Source organism: Sebastes umbrosus, chromosome 14, assembly GCF_015220745.1.
Source record: "Sebastes umbrosus isolate fSebUmb1 chromosome 14, fSebUmb1.pri, whole genome shotgun sequence".
NCBI lineage: Eukaryota > Metazoa > Chordata > Actinopteri > Perciformes > Sebastidae > Sebastes > Sebastes umbrosus.
In genome coordinates, this window is record NC_051282.1 from 466782 (window position 1) to 484405 (window position 17624).

General features: G+C 42.7%; 1 protein-coding gene across 9 annotated transcripts in view; it reads right to left on the reverse strand.

The window, feature by feature from the left end:
• Window positions 1-17624, reverse strand: part of caskin1 (CASK interacting protein 1) — a 197477-nt gene that overhangs the window by 49084 nt on the left and 130769 nt on the right. For all 9 annotated transcript variants that reach the window (XM_037792134.1, XM_037792139.1, XM_037792133.1 and 6 more), the window contains exons 5-9: window positions 16541-16636; window positions 16311-16441; window positions 11210-11318; window positions 7938-8046; window positions 1478-1572 (exon numbers count right to left, since the gene is read on the reverse strand). In XM_037792134.1, coding sequence (XP_037648062.1) covers window positions 1478-1572; window positions 7938-8046; window positions 11210-11318; window positions 16311-16441; window positions 16541-16636 — 540 coding nt within the window. The remainder of the gene's footprint in view (window positions 1-1477; window positions 1573-7937; window positions 8047-11209; window positions 11319-16310; window positions 16442-16540; window positions 16637-17624) is intronic.

Genomic DNA, 17624 nt, shown 5'->3' on the forward strand with positions numbered 1-17624 from the left:
GTTTACCACTTTGAATTATGTTCTTATATGTATTTTTTATTTGCTCCCAAGTGTGTTTCACACCACCCGGGTTGGGGAAGCCGCTGGAAGAAGGCTAAAAGTGTCATACACACCACAATTTCTGTAAAGGGAATAACAAAGTATCTTCTAGTCTTCTATTCTATAAGCAACACATTAAAGCAGCAGTAGGCAGTATAGTTTTGGCATCATTGGGCAAAAATTCCATAATAACTTTTCAGCATATTGTAATCCAAGTGTTCTGAGAGAAAACTAGACATTTTGCACCTCCTCATGTTTTCAGGCTTTAGAACATCTGGGGTGCTTAGTATTTCCTCAACTGATCTCAATATGGCTGCCGGGTCACAAACGTTCTCATTTTACAGCGAAACAGTACACTACAAGATGATTCTGAAAACATCTGAGGAGAGAAACAGGCATTAGAGCAACAGAATATTGATTCATATTTGATCAGCGCTGCCTAGTTTGACTGTTTGATCAGAGTTGGCGAGTGATTGACAGCCGGCTTTCATAGACAGCAGCTGGACAGCAGACCTCAGATCAGCTCTTACTACTTGTTTTCCTCCGGTCTGTGAAATCTTGCAGATGCCGTTAGCAACACCGGAGGACACCGGAGGACACCGGAGGACACCGGAGGACACCGGAGGACACTGGAGGACTCCGGTTTCAGATTACCTGTCTCATGTCCTACTGTCAGGATATAGTGACCGTTTTATAAAAATAACTTTTTTTAATCATATTTGCTCCATTTCTATCCACTGCAGCTTTAATTTAACGGAATACACAAAGTGATTACAGTCAGATCTATCATGCTCTAGATGGGGCAGTGATATTATAAGTCTGTTAATTTACGCATTTACACAATGATAATTTTTTGCCAGCTGTCCTTCCTGCATTTGGCAGTTGTAATTGTGTTGCTTTGGATTAGGTGTTTAACTTCTTTGTATGTGTCTAATATTATACTTTGCTCTGTTTGTAAAATGTGCCGCTGTGCTGATAGTGGACTTGTCCATGTCTGTCATCGGTCATATGCTGTAAACATCACCACTTTCATGTGAATGCGCTCATAGCCAGATTGAGAAACCCTGGGTTACACGGGATCTCCTTTGTAAGGGTGTGTCTATGAGTTATGAGCAGTTCAGTTAAGAAGTGATTTTCCATCCTCAAATTGTTTCATTTAGACATTTTAGCAGTCTAAGGAGGTAAAACAATATAGTGTTTCATAAGAAAAGCTAACATTAGAAAAAAACAGACATAATTTTGTGTAATTTGAAAAAATGTGAAAACGTTATGTATCACAGGGCTTGACTAACATCACTTTTCAGCTTTGAAGTCAGAAATGCTCAGTGTGTCTGTCCATAATGACATTGTTTTTTTTTTGTCGACATTGAGAATGGCCATTTTGTGTGTGTGTGTGTGTGTGTGTGTGTGTGTGTGCGTGCGTGCGTGCGTGCGTTACCGTAATGACGTCTCCTGCTTTGATGTTGAGGCTGGTCAGGTCGTAGTTGTTGCAGTAATCCTTCAGAGCCCGAACCTGAAGGGCCGCTGACGCATCTGAGAGACAGAGAGAGATACAGTAAATCAAACTGGAGCTTACATTACAGAAAATGTACATTATCATACAACTCACATTATTGTGTCGACACCATGTGCAATAAAATAGTTCCAGGTATGGAGAATCTCTTTAAAGCTAAAGTTGGTAACTTTAATAAAACTAACTTTTTGTCATATTTGCTTACGGCTTAACGGTCACTATATTCTGTTCCTCTACCTCCTTTTAGTGCTTCTAAAAGAGGGCTGCAGGTAGGACTAATTTTTGTAGGCCAACCAGGAAGTTAGCATCTCCTTGGGTTTCCTCGACAAAGAGCCAATGGGATTTTTCCATTGGGTTTTGGATTATTGCAGAAAATAAGCTCTGTGGCAAACAAACATTTGATACTTACATGTTATGTTCCATAATCTCCACAAATGAATACCACTTTATGATTTTTGAAGTGTGAATGCAATCACCAGAAGTAAAAAGCTAACGTTAGGCTATAAACAAACTCCACCACGGTCACATGAGCGTGGGTAAACACAACGAGGCTGTAAAGGAGGACGAGTCGGCATGATGACGTTTAGTAGTCTCATTTAGACACTTGTTAGCAAGCATAAGACATGTAAAGGCTTAAAAATTCACGAGTGTGATATTTACTGACGTATTTTATATCGTAGAACAAAACGTTAAAATGTCTTCAGCTTGTATTAACCACAGACCTGATTTCAGGCATCTAACTAAAAAGCCATTTCATAAACCTAGACTTCCAAACTTCCAGACGAGGGAACCGAAAGATCTCATTTACGGGTTTTAACACTCATTCCTGTAGGACACTATGGTATTTGCAAGATTCCACCGCGTCCGATGGAAAACAACCATCAGAGCCGAGGAGTCTCTAAAGCAGCTGTCTATGAGGGGCCGTTCAAGACACAATTCATTCTGGCACTCACACACACATGCACTCTCTCTCTCTCTCTCAACCCAACCGGTCTCAGCAGATGGCCGCCCACCCCGAGCCCGGTTGTGCTCCAGGTTTCTTCCCGCTAAACAGGGAGTTTTTCCTGGCCACAGCGCTTTGCAATGCTCTTGGTGGGATCTCTTGTTGGGTCTCTCAACTATAGAGTCTAGACCTGCTCTATATAAATAGCATCTCAAGATAACTTCTGTTATGATTTGACACTATATAAAAATAAATTGAATTGAATTGAACTGAATATGTATGTGTTGAAAAGTAAAGTATATATGTATGTGAAAGGAGAATATATGTATGTGAAAGGAGAATATATGTATGTGAAAGGAGAATGTATGTGTGTGAGAGTGAAAATATATGTATGTGAAAAGAGAATATATGTATGTGAAAGGAGAATATATTTATGTGAAAGGAGAATATATGTATGAATATATGTATGTTAAAGGAGAATGTATGTATGTGAAAGGAGAATATATTTATGTGAAAGGAGAATATATGTATATGAAAGGAGAATGTATGTATGTGAAAGGAGAATGTATGTATGTGAAAGAGGAATATATGTATGTGAAAGGAGAATGTATGTGTGTGTGAGTGAAAATATATGTATGTGAAAGGAGAATATATGTATGTGAAAGGAGAATATATGTATGTGAAAGGAGAATATATTTATGTGAAAGGAGAATATATGTATGTGAAAGGAGAATGTATGTGTGTGAGAGTGAAAATATATGTATGTGAAAGGAGAATATATTTATGTGAAAGGAGAATATATTTATGTGAAAGGAGAATATATGTATGTGAAAGGAGAATGTATGTATGTGAAAGGAGAATATATGTATGTGAAAGGAGAATGTATGTATGTGAAAGAGGAATATATGTATGTGAAAGGAGAATGTATGTGTGTGTGAGTGAAAATATATGTATGTGAAAGGAGAATATATGTATGTGAAAGGAGAATATATGTATGTGAAAGGAGAATATATTTATGTGAAAGGAGAATATATGTATGTGAAAGGAGAATGTATGTATGTGAAAGGAGAATATATGTATGTGAAAGGAGAATGTATGTATGTGAAAGAGGAATATCCATCCATCCATCTTCAACCGCTTATCCGGGATCGGGTCGCGGGGGCAACAGCTCCAGCAGGGGACCCCAAACTTCCCTTTCCCGGGCCACATTAACCAGCTCTGACTGGGGGATCCCGAGGCGTTCCCAGGCCAGAGTAGAGATATAATCTCTCCACCTAGTGCTGGGTCTTCCCCGTGGTCTCCTCCCAGCTGGTCGTGCCTGGAACACCTCCCAAGGGAGGCGCCCAGGAGGCATCCGTGCTAGATGCCCGAACCACCTCAACTGGCTCCTTTCGACGCAAAGGAGCAAGGACTCTACTCCGAGTCCCTCACGGATGACTGAGCTTCTTACCCTATCTCTAAGGGAGACGCCAGCCACCCTCCTGAGGAAACCCATTTCGGCCGCTTGCACCCGCGACCTCGTTCTTTCGGTCATGACCCAACCCTCATGACCATAGGTGAGAGTAGGAACGAAGATTGAACGGTAGATCGAGAGCTTTGCCTTCCGGCTCAGCTCTCTTTTCGTCACAACGGTGCGGTAAAGTGAATGCAATACCGCCCCTGCTGCTCCGATTCTCCGACCAATCTCACGTTCCATCGTCCCCTCACTCGCGAACAAGACCCCGAGATACTTAAACTCCTTCACTTGGGGTAAGGACTCATTCCCTACCCGGAGTAGGCAATCCACCGGTTTCCTGCTGAGAACCATGGCCTCAGATTTAGAGGTGCTGATTCTCATCCCGACTGCGTCACACTCGGCTGCGAACCGATCCAGTGAGTGCTGGAGGTCGCAGACCGATGATGCCAACAGGACCACATCATCTGCAAAAAGCAGCGATGAGATCCTCAGCACACCGATCTGCAAACCCTCCTCCACCCGACTACGCCTCGATATCCTGTCCATGAATATCACGAACAGGATTGGTGACAAAGCGCAGCCCTGGCGGAGGCCAACCCCCACCGGAAACGAGTCCGACTTACTGCCGAGGATCCGAACACAGCTCTCGCTTTGGGCGTACAGGGATTGGATGGCCCTGAGAAGTGCCCCCCTCACCCCATACTCCCGCAGCACCCCCCACAGTATCTCACGGGGGACCCGGTCATATGCCTTCTCCAAGTCCACAAAACACATGTAGACTGGATGGGCATACTCCCAGGCCCCCTCCAGGATCCTTGCGAGAGTGAAGAGCTGGTCCGTTGTTCCACGACCAGGACGGAATCCGCATTGTTCCTCTTCAATCTGAGGTTCGACTATCGGCCGAACCCTCCTTTCCAGCACCTTGGAGTAGACTTTACCAGGGAGACTGAGCAGTGTGATACCCCTGTAATTGGCACACACTCTCTGGTCCCCCTTTTTGAAAAGGGGAACCACCACCCCGGTCTGCCACTCCTTAGGCACTGTCACCGACTTCCACGCGGTGTTGAAGAGACGTGTCATCCAAGACAGCCCCTCCCCACCCAGAGCCTTCAGCATTTCTGGGCGGATCTCATCAACTCCCGGGGCTTTGCCACTGTGGAGTTGTTTGACTACCTCAGTGACTTCCACCAGGGTAATTGATGATGGTCCCCCATCAGCTTCCAGCTCTGCCTCTACCATAGAGGGCGTATTGGTCGGATTCAGAAGTTCCTCAAAGTGCTCCTTCCACCGCCCGATTACCTCCTCAGTTGAGGTCAACAGTGTCCCATCCTTACTGTACACAGCTTGGATGGTTCCCCGTTTCCCCCTCCTAAGGTGCCGGATGGTTTTCCAGAAGCACTTTGGTGCCGACCGAAAGTCCTTCTCCATGGCTGCTCCGAACTCCTCCCACACCCACTGCTTTGCCTCCGTCACGGCAGTGGCTGCTGCTCTTCGGGCCCGTCGGTACCCTGCAACTGCCTCCGGAGACCTCCGAGATAACATATCCCGGAAGGCCTCCTTCTTCAGTCGGACGGCTTCCCTGACCACCGGTGTCCACCACGGTGTTCGAGGGTTGCCGCCCCTTGAGGCACCTAAGACCTTAAAACCACAGCTCACCGCCGCAGCTTCAGCAATGGAAGCTTTGAACATCGTCCACTCGGGTTCAATGCCCCCAACCTCCACAGGGATGCCAGAAAAGCTCCGCCGGAGGTGTGAGTTGAAGATCTCTTGGACAGGGGCCTCCTCCAGACGTTCCCAGTTCACCCTCACTACGCGTTTGGGCTTACCAGGTCTGTCCAGAGTCTTCCCCCACCCTCTGACCCAACTCACCACCAGATGGTGATCAGTTGACAGCTCCGCCCCTCTCTTCACCCGAGTGTCCAAAACATGCGGCCTCAGATCAGATGATACGATTACAAAATCGATCATCGACCTTCGGCCTAGGGTGCTCTGGTACCACGTACACTTATGAGCATCCTTATGTTCATAAGTGTACGTGGTACCAGAGCACCCTAGGCCGAAGGTCGATGAAAGAGGAATATATGTATGTGAAAGGAGAATGTATGTATGTGAAAGAGGAATATATGTATGTGAAAGGAGAATATATTTATGTGAAAGGAGAATGTATGTATGTGAAAGGAGAATATATGTATGTGAAAGGAGAATATATGTATGTGAAAGGAGAATATATTTATGTGAAAGGAGAATATATTTATGTGAAAGGAGAATATATGTATGTGAAAGGAGAATATATGTATCTGAAAGGAGAATATATTTATGTGAAAGGAGAATATATGTATGTGAAAGGAGAATGTATGTATGTGAAAGGAGAATATATGTATGTGAAAGGAGAATATATGTATGTGAAAGGAGAATATATTTATGTGAAAGGAGAATATATGTATGTGAAAGGAGAATATATGTATGTGAAAGAGGAATATATGTATGTGAAAGGAGAATGTATATGTGTGTGAAATGAGAATATATGTACGTATGTGAAAGCAGAATATATGTATGTGAAAGGAGAAATGTGCGAGTGCCACAATGAATTCTGTCTTATACGGCCCCTCATAGTTGTCAATCACTGTTCGCGAAACTCGCAAACTCCAATCTAACTGTCAAACTAGGTAGCGCTGACCAAATATGAATCAACATTCTGTTACTGTAATACTGCAATGAGAAAGTTTGCTCCAGTCGGTGGGCGGAGCTTGGTTTTGGCTCAACTGTTTTCAACATGGCAGCCAGGTCACAAACTTTCTCATTCTACAGCTAAACAGTACACTACAAGATGTTTCTGAGGCAAGAAATAGGCATTATAGTGACAGAATATTGATTCACATTTGATCAGCACTGCCTAGTTTGAACATTTGATCGGAGTAAAATATTATATTTTTGATAATAGATCCCCGAAATGTTACACACTGTTCCTTTAGGAGGTATGTTTGACATTTTGGGAAATCCCTCCCCCTTCCTTTCATCCACCCATCCATTGATCCATCCATCCACCTATCCATCCATCAATCCATCCATCCATCCACCTATACATCCTTCCATCCATCCACCTATCCATCCGTCTATCCTTCCTTCCATCCATCAGTCCACTCATCCATCCATCCATCCATCCACCTATCCATCCATCCATCCACCTATCCATCCATCCATCCATCTATCCATCCAACTATCTATCCATCTGTCCATCCATCCATCCATCCATCCATCTATCCATCCACCTTTCCATCCATCAATCCATCCATCCATCCATTCATTCATCCACCTATCCATCCATTAAGTCCATCCGTTCATCCATTTATCATCCATCCATCCATCCATCCATCCATCCATCCATCCATCCACCTATCCATCCATCAATCCATCCATCCATCCATCCACTCATCCATCCATCCATCCATCCATTCATTCATCCACCTATCCATCCATCCATCCACCTATCCATCCATCTATCCATCCATCCATCCATCCATCAATCCATCCATCCATCCATCCATCCGTCCGTCCGTCCGTCCGTCCGTCCATCCATCCATCCATCCGTCCATCCATCCGTCCATCCATCCACCCATCCATCCATCCATCCCTCCATCCATCCACCTATCCATCAATCAATCCATCTATCCATCAATCCATCCATCCGTCCATCCATCCGTCCGTCCGTCCGTCCGTCCATCTGTCCTTCCATCCATCCATCCATACATCTGTCCATCCATCCGTCTATCCATCCGTCCATCCATCCACCCATCCATCCACCCATCCATCCCTTCATCCATCCCTTCATCCATCCACCTATCCATCAATCAATCCATCCATCCATCCGTCCATCCGTCCGTCCGTCCATCCGTCCGTCCGTCCTTCCATCAATCCATCCATCCGTCTGTCCGTCCGTCCGTCCGTCCTTCCTTCCATCCATCCATCCATCCATCCATCCGTCCTACCCCTCAGCAGTTGTTTGATCTCTCGGCTGGCTTGTGTTGCAGTGAACTGGTAAACGATGTCGAGAGCAGTTTGGCTGTAGGTGTTTCTCACTGTGGCATTGATGCCACTCTGTAGAAGAGAAAAGAAGATGGATTTGGTACAATGTGTTGACTTTTTAGTTTCATTTTCTTGTTTGTTTGTTTCATGCGGATATAAAGTGAGTAATAAGAAACTGAAAACAGATTAAAGGGATTCATTTTCTATTCTATTATTGTTAAGTTTGTAAAAAATCTAAATACACAGTATCCAGTAACTTAATAAAACTGTTTCTTCATATTAATTAATAACCTCAGGGGTGTAATAATTTACCATCATGACATCAACAGATAATAAGCAATGCTTGCTCATTCCCTGCAGCTGTAACTAACCACAACCACCTCTTTATTCTCAACTGAAGACAGTCAAAGGCTGAACAAAGAGGACTTCAGACTGAAGACGCTTCAGGTCAAAGACGCATAACCAAAGTTAGTTTCTCATGCTGGGACTCACACGGTCATTAACACATAGTGCCTCTCTTGTTTTCATTAACCCCATGGCATTTTCAGGTCACCAGCACAAATGGGTAATTTACATCATCTCTCTCTTACATTGCAGTTTAGCAATAATAGCCTCAAGTTGATCACATAGGGGTGTAGGGAGTTTCTGTAGGGATTTATCCTCATAAATGGGCAATAGACCTCAAACCCACAATGCATTTAACACTTCTCAAGGAACACTATCTAGGAATATCTTCATAATAATGATTGGTAACACAATAGGAGGGGTCAAAAGAGTAGCAGCATTGTCAAATCTTTCTCTGAAGGAAGTCAAACATTCATTAAATTTTTGTAGCATTGTTTATATTTCTATATATTTTAATTATTTTCACATATACACGTTTATAAAAAGACAGTAAGAATGTAAGAAAAAGTTTGAACAACAAACAATACCTCCCATATTCCCACAAAGATTGCATAATTCATCAAAGTTTCAAGCAGTAATGCACAAAATTATAGAAATGTAGAATTTACATAGAAGTTCATGTTTACAAGTTGAGATGCATTACAATGAAATCCATAAAGTGTTATAAATCTTTGCTAACCCTCTGAAACCCATAATAGACCCATCTTTGTCCTTTTTAGGGGGGTCCAGGGGGTCTTTAGGGGGAGATAGCAGGTCAACAGTAGATGTCACATAGAAGTGGTGTACATCATCTGAAAGCTGGAACCTGACGATTAATTTGAGATGCAGTTTAGCACTGTGTGTCAAGTTGTTCTAGTTATTAATCAGAAATAAATACTAATTAATTAATTAATTAATTAATTAATTAATTAATAAAAATAAATTGTGAAAGTGTATAAGGGCTTAGAACAATATGATGGAAGCACTGTATATGATGACCACCCCCATGATCTATTATGTTTCATAAGTTGTAGCAATTTTTGGGGTTGATACCTGTCAATATCAATATCATAGGGTGTGATATTTTTTACACAGATTTGGTGCTAAATTTAACCATTTTTTACCACTGGAGAATTGATCAAAATGACCAATAATCCCCTCCAAAATACAAAATTAAGACACCAAGACCTCGAGGAACACCATAGAAAAAGCTATGCTGTGATTTGGGATCAAAAACTTTTGACATTTGGAAATTTCTGCAAGAATTACATTTTTCGACGATCGGATGGCGAACACTTCTCTTCTGTAAACTGCTCAGAAACCCCCTTATAGTCAATCTAGCTAGGAAAGCCACCCATCCTCTGAATGCTCCAGGTCTCTAGTTTGATCCATCCATCCTCTGAATGCTCTAGGTCTCTAGTCTGATCCATCCATCCTCTGAATGCTCTAGGTCTCTAGTTTGATCCATCCATCCTCTGAATGCTCTAGGTCTCTAGTCTGATCCATCCATCCTCTGAATGCTCTAGGTCTCTAGTTTGATCCATCCATCCTCTGAATGCTCTAGGTCTCTAGTTTGATCCATTCATCCTCTGAATGCTCTAGGTCTCTAGTTTGATCCATCCATCCCCTGAATGCTCTAGGTCTCTAGTTTGATCCATTCATCCTCTGAATGCTCTAGGTCTCTAGTTTGATCCACCCATCCTCTGAATGCTCTAGGTCTCTAGTCTGATCCATCCATCCTCTGAATGCTCTAGGTCTCTAGTTTGATCCATCCATCCTCTGAATGCTCTAGGTCTCTAGTTTGTGGCTGTAAAGTCTCATGAGGCTGTGATTATCCTAGAGGTCACCACAGGTCATTTTATACAGGGAGGTCAATGAAATGTCTCCTATGGGGACAAACATCATCACACATGAATACAGTTGGGCTCCTTGGATCGACCGGAGTCTCAACTTTACAGTGAGACCCAATTTATGGAATTCAACACTGTTTAGGGACCCCAGTATTCAGAAATATTCAAACACATCATTTTAGAATAAGGTGAAAATAACAAATCTGTACTGCATGCATAAAAATGTATGTTTTTTGCCCCAAACTGCATGTGATTATCATAAAGTGGGCATGTCTGTAAAGGGGAGACTCGTGGGTACCCATAGAACCCATTTACATTCACTGATCTGGAGGTCAAGGGATCCCTGTGAAAATGGACATGACAGTTCCCCTCACCAAAATTAAGCCTAACTTTGGATCCTTCCTGACGAGCTAATACAACATGGTTGGTACCGTGGATTCATCAGGTTTTGTAGTTTCATATGATATATCTTTAATCTAGCTTTAAAACTGACCCCACTACTACCTAAAAATCGCAAATTGCGTTAATGCTTTCAAGAAATTATTGGCGTTAAAACAAAATTGCCTTCACTATATCTAAAACTGAACCTGCTACAGCCTCTGAAAGACAGTGAAGTCGGTCAGGTCTCAGGGGGCTAATGAAATATTTTAAATATTTTAAGTCAAACAGGGTTCTTCAATGACATATGTACTGGGTTACATCTTACAGGCATAGTCATATAAATAAGTCAAAATGTACTAATTCATAGCAATTGGATATGGAAATCCTCTTCATCACAGAAAACAGGCAGCCGTATTGTTTTGACAAAAAAAAAATTGTTATATGTAATTTCATGGAAATAGAAAAGTCACCTTCCAAGTGTTACTGTCACAGCTGTGATATTTGACAATAGTGGTGGAGACAGCAGTTAGATTCAGTAGAAGTTTTGACCTGAAAGTGTTCAAAATGAGATTGTAATTGTCCTTTATGTGAACTCGAGCCCAGGGTAAAGTTCCACTTACTTCCAGCAGGAGTCTCACTGCCTCGGTCTTCCCACACAGGGCAGCTTCATGCAGGGCAGTGCCCGCTTTGGTCTGTCTGTTGATGTCGATGCCTGCCTGGATCAACAGTCTGACAGCAGTGGCAGAAGAAAGGGAATAGTGTATGAAGAGGTGAGAGGGTGAGAAAGTCAAGAGAGGTGTCAAAGAACACACAGATGTAGAGAGAAGAGGAGTCAAGTGGGAGATATAAAAAAGAGAAAGAGAGAGAAATAAAGTGAACTCTTGGTATACCGCACCAGATTTAAAAGATAAGGCTGGCATTACTGTATATTTCTCTTATTACAAACAAGCCCCACAAAATGACCAAAACCAACAATGTGTTCGTCTGTCTCTTAATAATTCCTGACTTCTCTGCCCCAGGCCAATTTGTTTCTGAAAACAGAAATCTTTCATTCTGAAGAAAAGCCTCAGTATTTTTATCAGCAGGGCATTGTAGCTTTTAGCAAACATTATTCAATATTAGTATAAATAGTGTAATTGTTGGGGAACTATTTTCACATTTGGTGAGTTAGTGAGTATTTACTGCACCAAGATGGTGTATGTAGGATTGACTCAAAATGTTATTCATATTAAAGAAATGTCTTCTATTGCACTTGATCTCAATGAGACCACTAATTAAATTAGAATTATTGTGTTATAGATTGAAGTTAAAATTGATTAAATTGACTTTTCTGGCCATCATCATGAAATAATCCTAAAATAATCCACTCTGTGAGGACTGTTGGTCCAGGTTTGCAGTGGAGATTGCTTTGCTAAATGTGTTAGAAAGGAGATAAAAACTGAGCCTTTTTTGAACTGCCTTAATGTTATCTTTACCCTCTCCAACATCAGAAACTCCAATCGCAGTTCTTGCACTCCCCGTGTGGTCACTGTAGCCACCATATGTATTTACAGTATGTTTCTGAGGAGCTGCAGGTCGGCTACCATGTAGCCTACTCTACAACATAGCTTTGGCAGCCACATACATAGGCTCCATAGCTATGGCGTAACTATTTAATGAACATATTTTCCTCATACTCTCTGCCTGAATATACCTGTATTTACCCTGTGTCTGAAACACTCCGTTTTAGCACATTTCAACGGAATTGCTACGGAATTTCGTGGCTTGGGTCCCCGTTTACTTCCTGTAAGATGATGTCATTCACAAACACTGCAACAGGAAATAAACTGGTACACATCTACAATGTTTACATTTAAAACTATATACTGTATATTGTATATTTGTGACATCACAAAATTACAGACATCTTGACACCTTGTTTCAAAAACAGTTTGTGAATACAGGCTGTGTGGATTTCTCCACGGATTGAGCATTTCAATACTTTCACAGTATTTATGTAGTACTTAAACCTGCTTTATAAGAAATAAACTTCTGTGACAACATCACAACACTCGCTGGACCATTTCATCTGCAACCAAATAGAGGAATGTCTGCACTTGGTCAATTGTATGGCGTAGTGTCCATACTCTAGTGTACATACTCTAGTGTACATACTCTAGTGTACATACTGCCGTGTACGTACTGTAGCATGTACGGTGTAGTGTACATACTCTAGTGTACATACTCTAGTGTACGTACTGTAACGTGTACGGCGTAGTGTACATACTCTAGTGCAGAGGTTCTCAACCAGTGTGCCGCGGCACACTGGTTCTCAACATTGGTTGAGAACCAATATCCCTCTCTGTCAACACGGAAGGTGTGCCTCGGAAATGTTTTGACAACCACAAGTGTGCCTTCAGTTGCAAAAGGTTGAGAACCCCTGCTCTAGTGTACATACTGCCGTGTACGTACTGTAGCGTATACGGCGTAGTGTACATACTCTAGTGCAGGGGTTCTCAACCTTTTGCAACTGAAGGCCCACTTGTGATTGTCAAAACATTTCTGAGTAAAAAACCTAACATGTTTATACAACAAATAATAAACTGGGCTGTAGATATGTGTTATGCCACTGTCAGCTGTAATGACCAAAATACATATTCTGCTTACCCTCAGTGAGACACTTGGGCTTGCCTCTGGGAAATAATGAGATCAAGTCGTGGTGGGATGGGTGAGAGGCTGACACGCAGAGTAGCATTCAAAGTTGCTTTCAGTTTGTTCCTTGCCTTTGATTTTCTGACAGTCACAATGGAAAACCCTGACTCACATAAATAGGTGGTGGTGAAAGGCAACAGAAATTTGATTGCCCGTTTTGACAGAGAGGGATATTGACTGGCAGCCAGTATCCAGAATGAAGCAAGGTCTACTTGTGTGAGCTGAAGCTTCAGGCTGCTGTCTGCTAATAGTTCCATCAGTTCATTTTCCAACACAGTGGAGAGAGCTATGTCTTCTGAAGCAGGATCCACAGAGAAAGGGTCCAAAATCCAAAGGTTTCCATCTCGTGCATCTTCTGGGAAGTAGCCTGCAAACTTTACCGACAACTGAGTCAAATGCTGGGTTATAACACTGGATATGTTGACATGAGGAGTGGCTTCCAAAGTTTCACTTAGGAGTGAAAACACGTCAAATTGTCCCTCCTTGACTCTTCTGTTCCACAGAATACGTTTTTTCTTGAAGCCCTCAATTTTGTCTGAAACCAAAAACACTGTGCTGTTTCTGCCTTGCATTGATATATTGAGCTGGTCAAATATATCTGATAAGTAGGCCAGTTTTGCACAAAAGTTACCATCAGTGTAATGCTCAGCAAGAGGGGAGTGCTGCTCTTCCAGAAATGTGTGTACTTCTTCTCTCAGTTCAAAAAGGCGATTAAGCACGAATCCTAATTGAATGTATTCAGGGTCATATTTCCTCACAACACACTTCGGAGCTTTTACTGGCGCAGGGTTGTCTCCCACATCACTTTTTCGCTTTAAAAACCGATCCATTTTGTCTCACTGCATCCGAGAACGTTAGCTAGCTAACAGTGGCAAACACGTTTGTCTCTACCTGATGATGTTTGGTGTTTTTACACAAGGCCTATTGAAGGAGGTTGGGTCACACTTAATCAACGCGCCTTTGGGGTACCGCACATGCGCAGTAATATCTGCTCTGCACTCGCCGAAATTGAGCCGATCGCAACGCACGACCGCAGCTCCAGTTACACTGCGCATGTGTTATACCCAATACAAGACCGTGTCCGCCCGTGTCTCAGCCTCCTTCAATAGGCTTTGGTTTTACGGCAGCTGGCATCTTACCTCCTTTAGGTTTTACCTGTTCACTTTGCTAAATAATAATAAAAAGATAATCTAGTACCACTGCCTCCGCGGCCCACTTGATGGCGCTCTGCGGCACACCGGTGGGCCGCGGCACACTGGTTGAGAATGGCTGCTCTAGTGTACATACTGCCATGTACGTACTGTAGCGTGTACGGCATAGTTTTGCAGGTTGCCATTTTTAAAATCTGGATCGAGTGAATAAAAAAGTCATGGTCTCTACTGACGATAGCTTGGCTATTTAAAAATGGTGGGTTTTGCAGGATGTCCCATGTCGCGCTTTTGCGACAATTCTCTCTGACCAATCAGTGGTCTGCAGCGTTTTAACTCCCCCTATTGGCTCAACTTGCTGGGAACCTCGGATGAGGTGGTACCAAAAAAAGCACCATGTACCAGGTACTATCCACAACTTTTGCTAACGGAAAACCAAAAAAGAGCGCGTGGAGTTGCATGCTGTACCATGCAGTGGAAATGTAGCGTAATAGCCTGAGAGTTTGGCCTGAAGTTGGCATGCTAACACGCTAAAAACTAAGATGTTTACCATGGTTAACATTACACCTGCTAAACCTCAGCAGGTTTACATTGTTATTGAGAGCATGTTAGCATGCTGATATTAGCATTTATCTCAAAACACAGACTAAGTACAGCCTCTCAGCTTCTAGCATTGCTGTAGACTCGAGGAATAAATGACTGTGGATGAGTCTTTGGCTACCAATGCCATCATTAATTGTTGGTCTTTTCAGTCATTAAGTCAAGAATATCACCAGCCTTATTACTTCCTTTAAATGACAGGGTCAGAGAAAAGGACGTTGAAAGATCCGATGACACGAGTCAACTGTCAAAAAAGCTGCCAAACACACATTTCATTTTCTTCTAACTTCTACTGAACTAGAGTCAGTGTTTGTATGTGTGTGTGTTTGTATGTGTGTGTGTCTTCCACAGACTGCTGGCCATGCCTAATGGGCATCATTTATCAGTGTCACTTCCAGAGAGGCACGCTCTGCTCTATCAACTATGACAGGCTTAATTCTCTCTCTTCCTCTCTCTCTCTCTTTTGAACCTCTCGCTTTATTTCTCTACCCCTCTCTCTCTCCCTTATCTTCCCTCAGTTGCAGTCTTCTCTCATCTTTCAGTGTCTCCCTCCTTTCCTTGGCCTCTCTGTCTGTGTCTGCCAGGCAAGCAAGCCCTCCACCGACACACACACACACACACACTCACGCACACGCACGCACACACGCACACACGCACACACACACACGCGCGCACACACACACACACACACACACGCACGCACACACACACACACACACACACACACACACACACACACACACACACATACTGTATGTATATACGGCCCAGAGTTACTTAAAAGTGGTTGCGAGTGATGAGAGGAAAAGTAGACTTTGTGGTGTGTGTTTATTCGCCGCGGCACACCATTCTGCAGGGATCTTTCATGCCAAAGCGTTGTGCTGAATGCTGACATCACCACGGCAACAAAAGTCACTCTGGCATGATGCTCCTTTGCAAAAAGCGTAAACAAAAAGTAGTATGTGTCATCCCTGTTGAGATGAGATTATAATGACTTGATATTTAGCGTGACAGAGTGCCATGCAAAGTCTGCAGTGTGTAAAGTCTCCAAAATGTATTTAAGAGTATGTAACTGATGCATCATCTCTCACTGTATGGCACCACATTATTCCTTCACTTCATTGGATCACACTGTTCCCCTGTTGTGTTATATATCGGTTTTCTCAGCAAGCTCAGGAGGACATTTAAACCCAGTGATTCATTAAAAATGGTGTGTGTGTGTGAGATGAACCTCTGGGATGGATGTGTTTGTGGAAGTGTGTGTGTGTGTGTGTGTGTGTACCTGATGATGTCTATGTGTCCGTTCTTGGCGGCCAGGTGGAGAGGAGACGTCCCGTTGGGGTCGGTAGTGTCTCCTTTTTTGGGCTCCAGCAAAGCAGCACACATGTTACTGGACAGCAACAACTGGACCACCTACAAGCACACACACAAGCCAGACATTTGATCATTCCTGTAGACTGTCTTCAGGTGCTGCTGGTTTTGATAACAATGACTCAAATTGTAGGCTCTTACCCCAACTCTGCCGAACTCACAGGCCAGGTCCAGAGGTGTTTTCCCTGCGTTGTCCACAATACACGGGTTGGACTGGTGCTGCAGCAGCATCTCCGACTGGAGACAGGAGACACAAGAAAACACACACCGACACATGAGAAAAAAACAAACAGATATTAATAAAAACTAAGGCTGTCAAAGTTAACGCCATAACGCCTTAAAACAAATTGTTTTTTTATGCCACTAATTTCTTTAATGCATTAATGCAACTTGTGATTTTTAGGTTGTAGCGGCTCAGTTTTAAAGCTATATTGAAGATATATCATATGAAACTAGAAAAACCTGATGAATCCATCGGTACCAACCATGTCATACTAGCTTTTCAGGAAGGAGGGTAAATAACGCTCCAAACTTACGCCACATTTTGGCAAGAAATGTCATTGTTTTGTCTTATTAACTGATTTATTAAATAATAAATATATACACACATTTGCATAAAGCAGCATATTTGTCCACTCCCATGTTGATAAGAGTATTAAATACTCGACAAATCTCCCTTTAAGGTACATTTAGAACAGATAAAAAAAAGTGTGATTAATTTACAATTAATCATGATTAACTGTGGACAATCATGTGATTAATCGCGATTAAATATTTTAATTGATTGACAGCCCTAATAAATACATTAATCTGTTATTGAGGCAGGCACGCCCTGGCATGCTTCCATCTGCGGGGTGATATGGTTGACGGGTGTAGTTCAGTAGAAAGAAAATAGTTCCTCCATGAAGCTGCTCACAACCAGGTGTGTGGATTATTGTGCATGATTTCTTGAAAGAGACGTTGCTGTTGAGTTTTTCAAATGTATTTTTGCCCCTTTGAGCACCATAAGCAGAGTGTCATCTAGAAGGCAGACATCTCTACGGCCAATATTTCCAACACTTGGCAACTCACACCAAAACAATCTAGATTGATAAAGATGATTGATAAAAATGTAGTGTACTGTTTAGCTGTAAAATGAGAGTGTGCTCCGGCTGGTGGGCGGTGCTTGGTATTTCTTCAGCAGATCTCAACATGGCTGCCGGGTCACAAACTTTCTCATTTTACA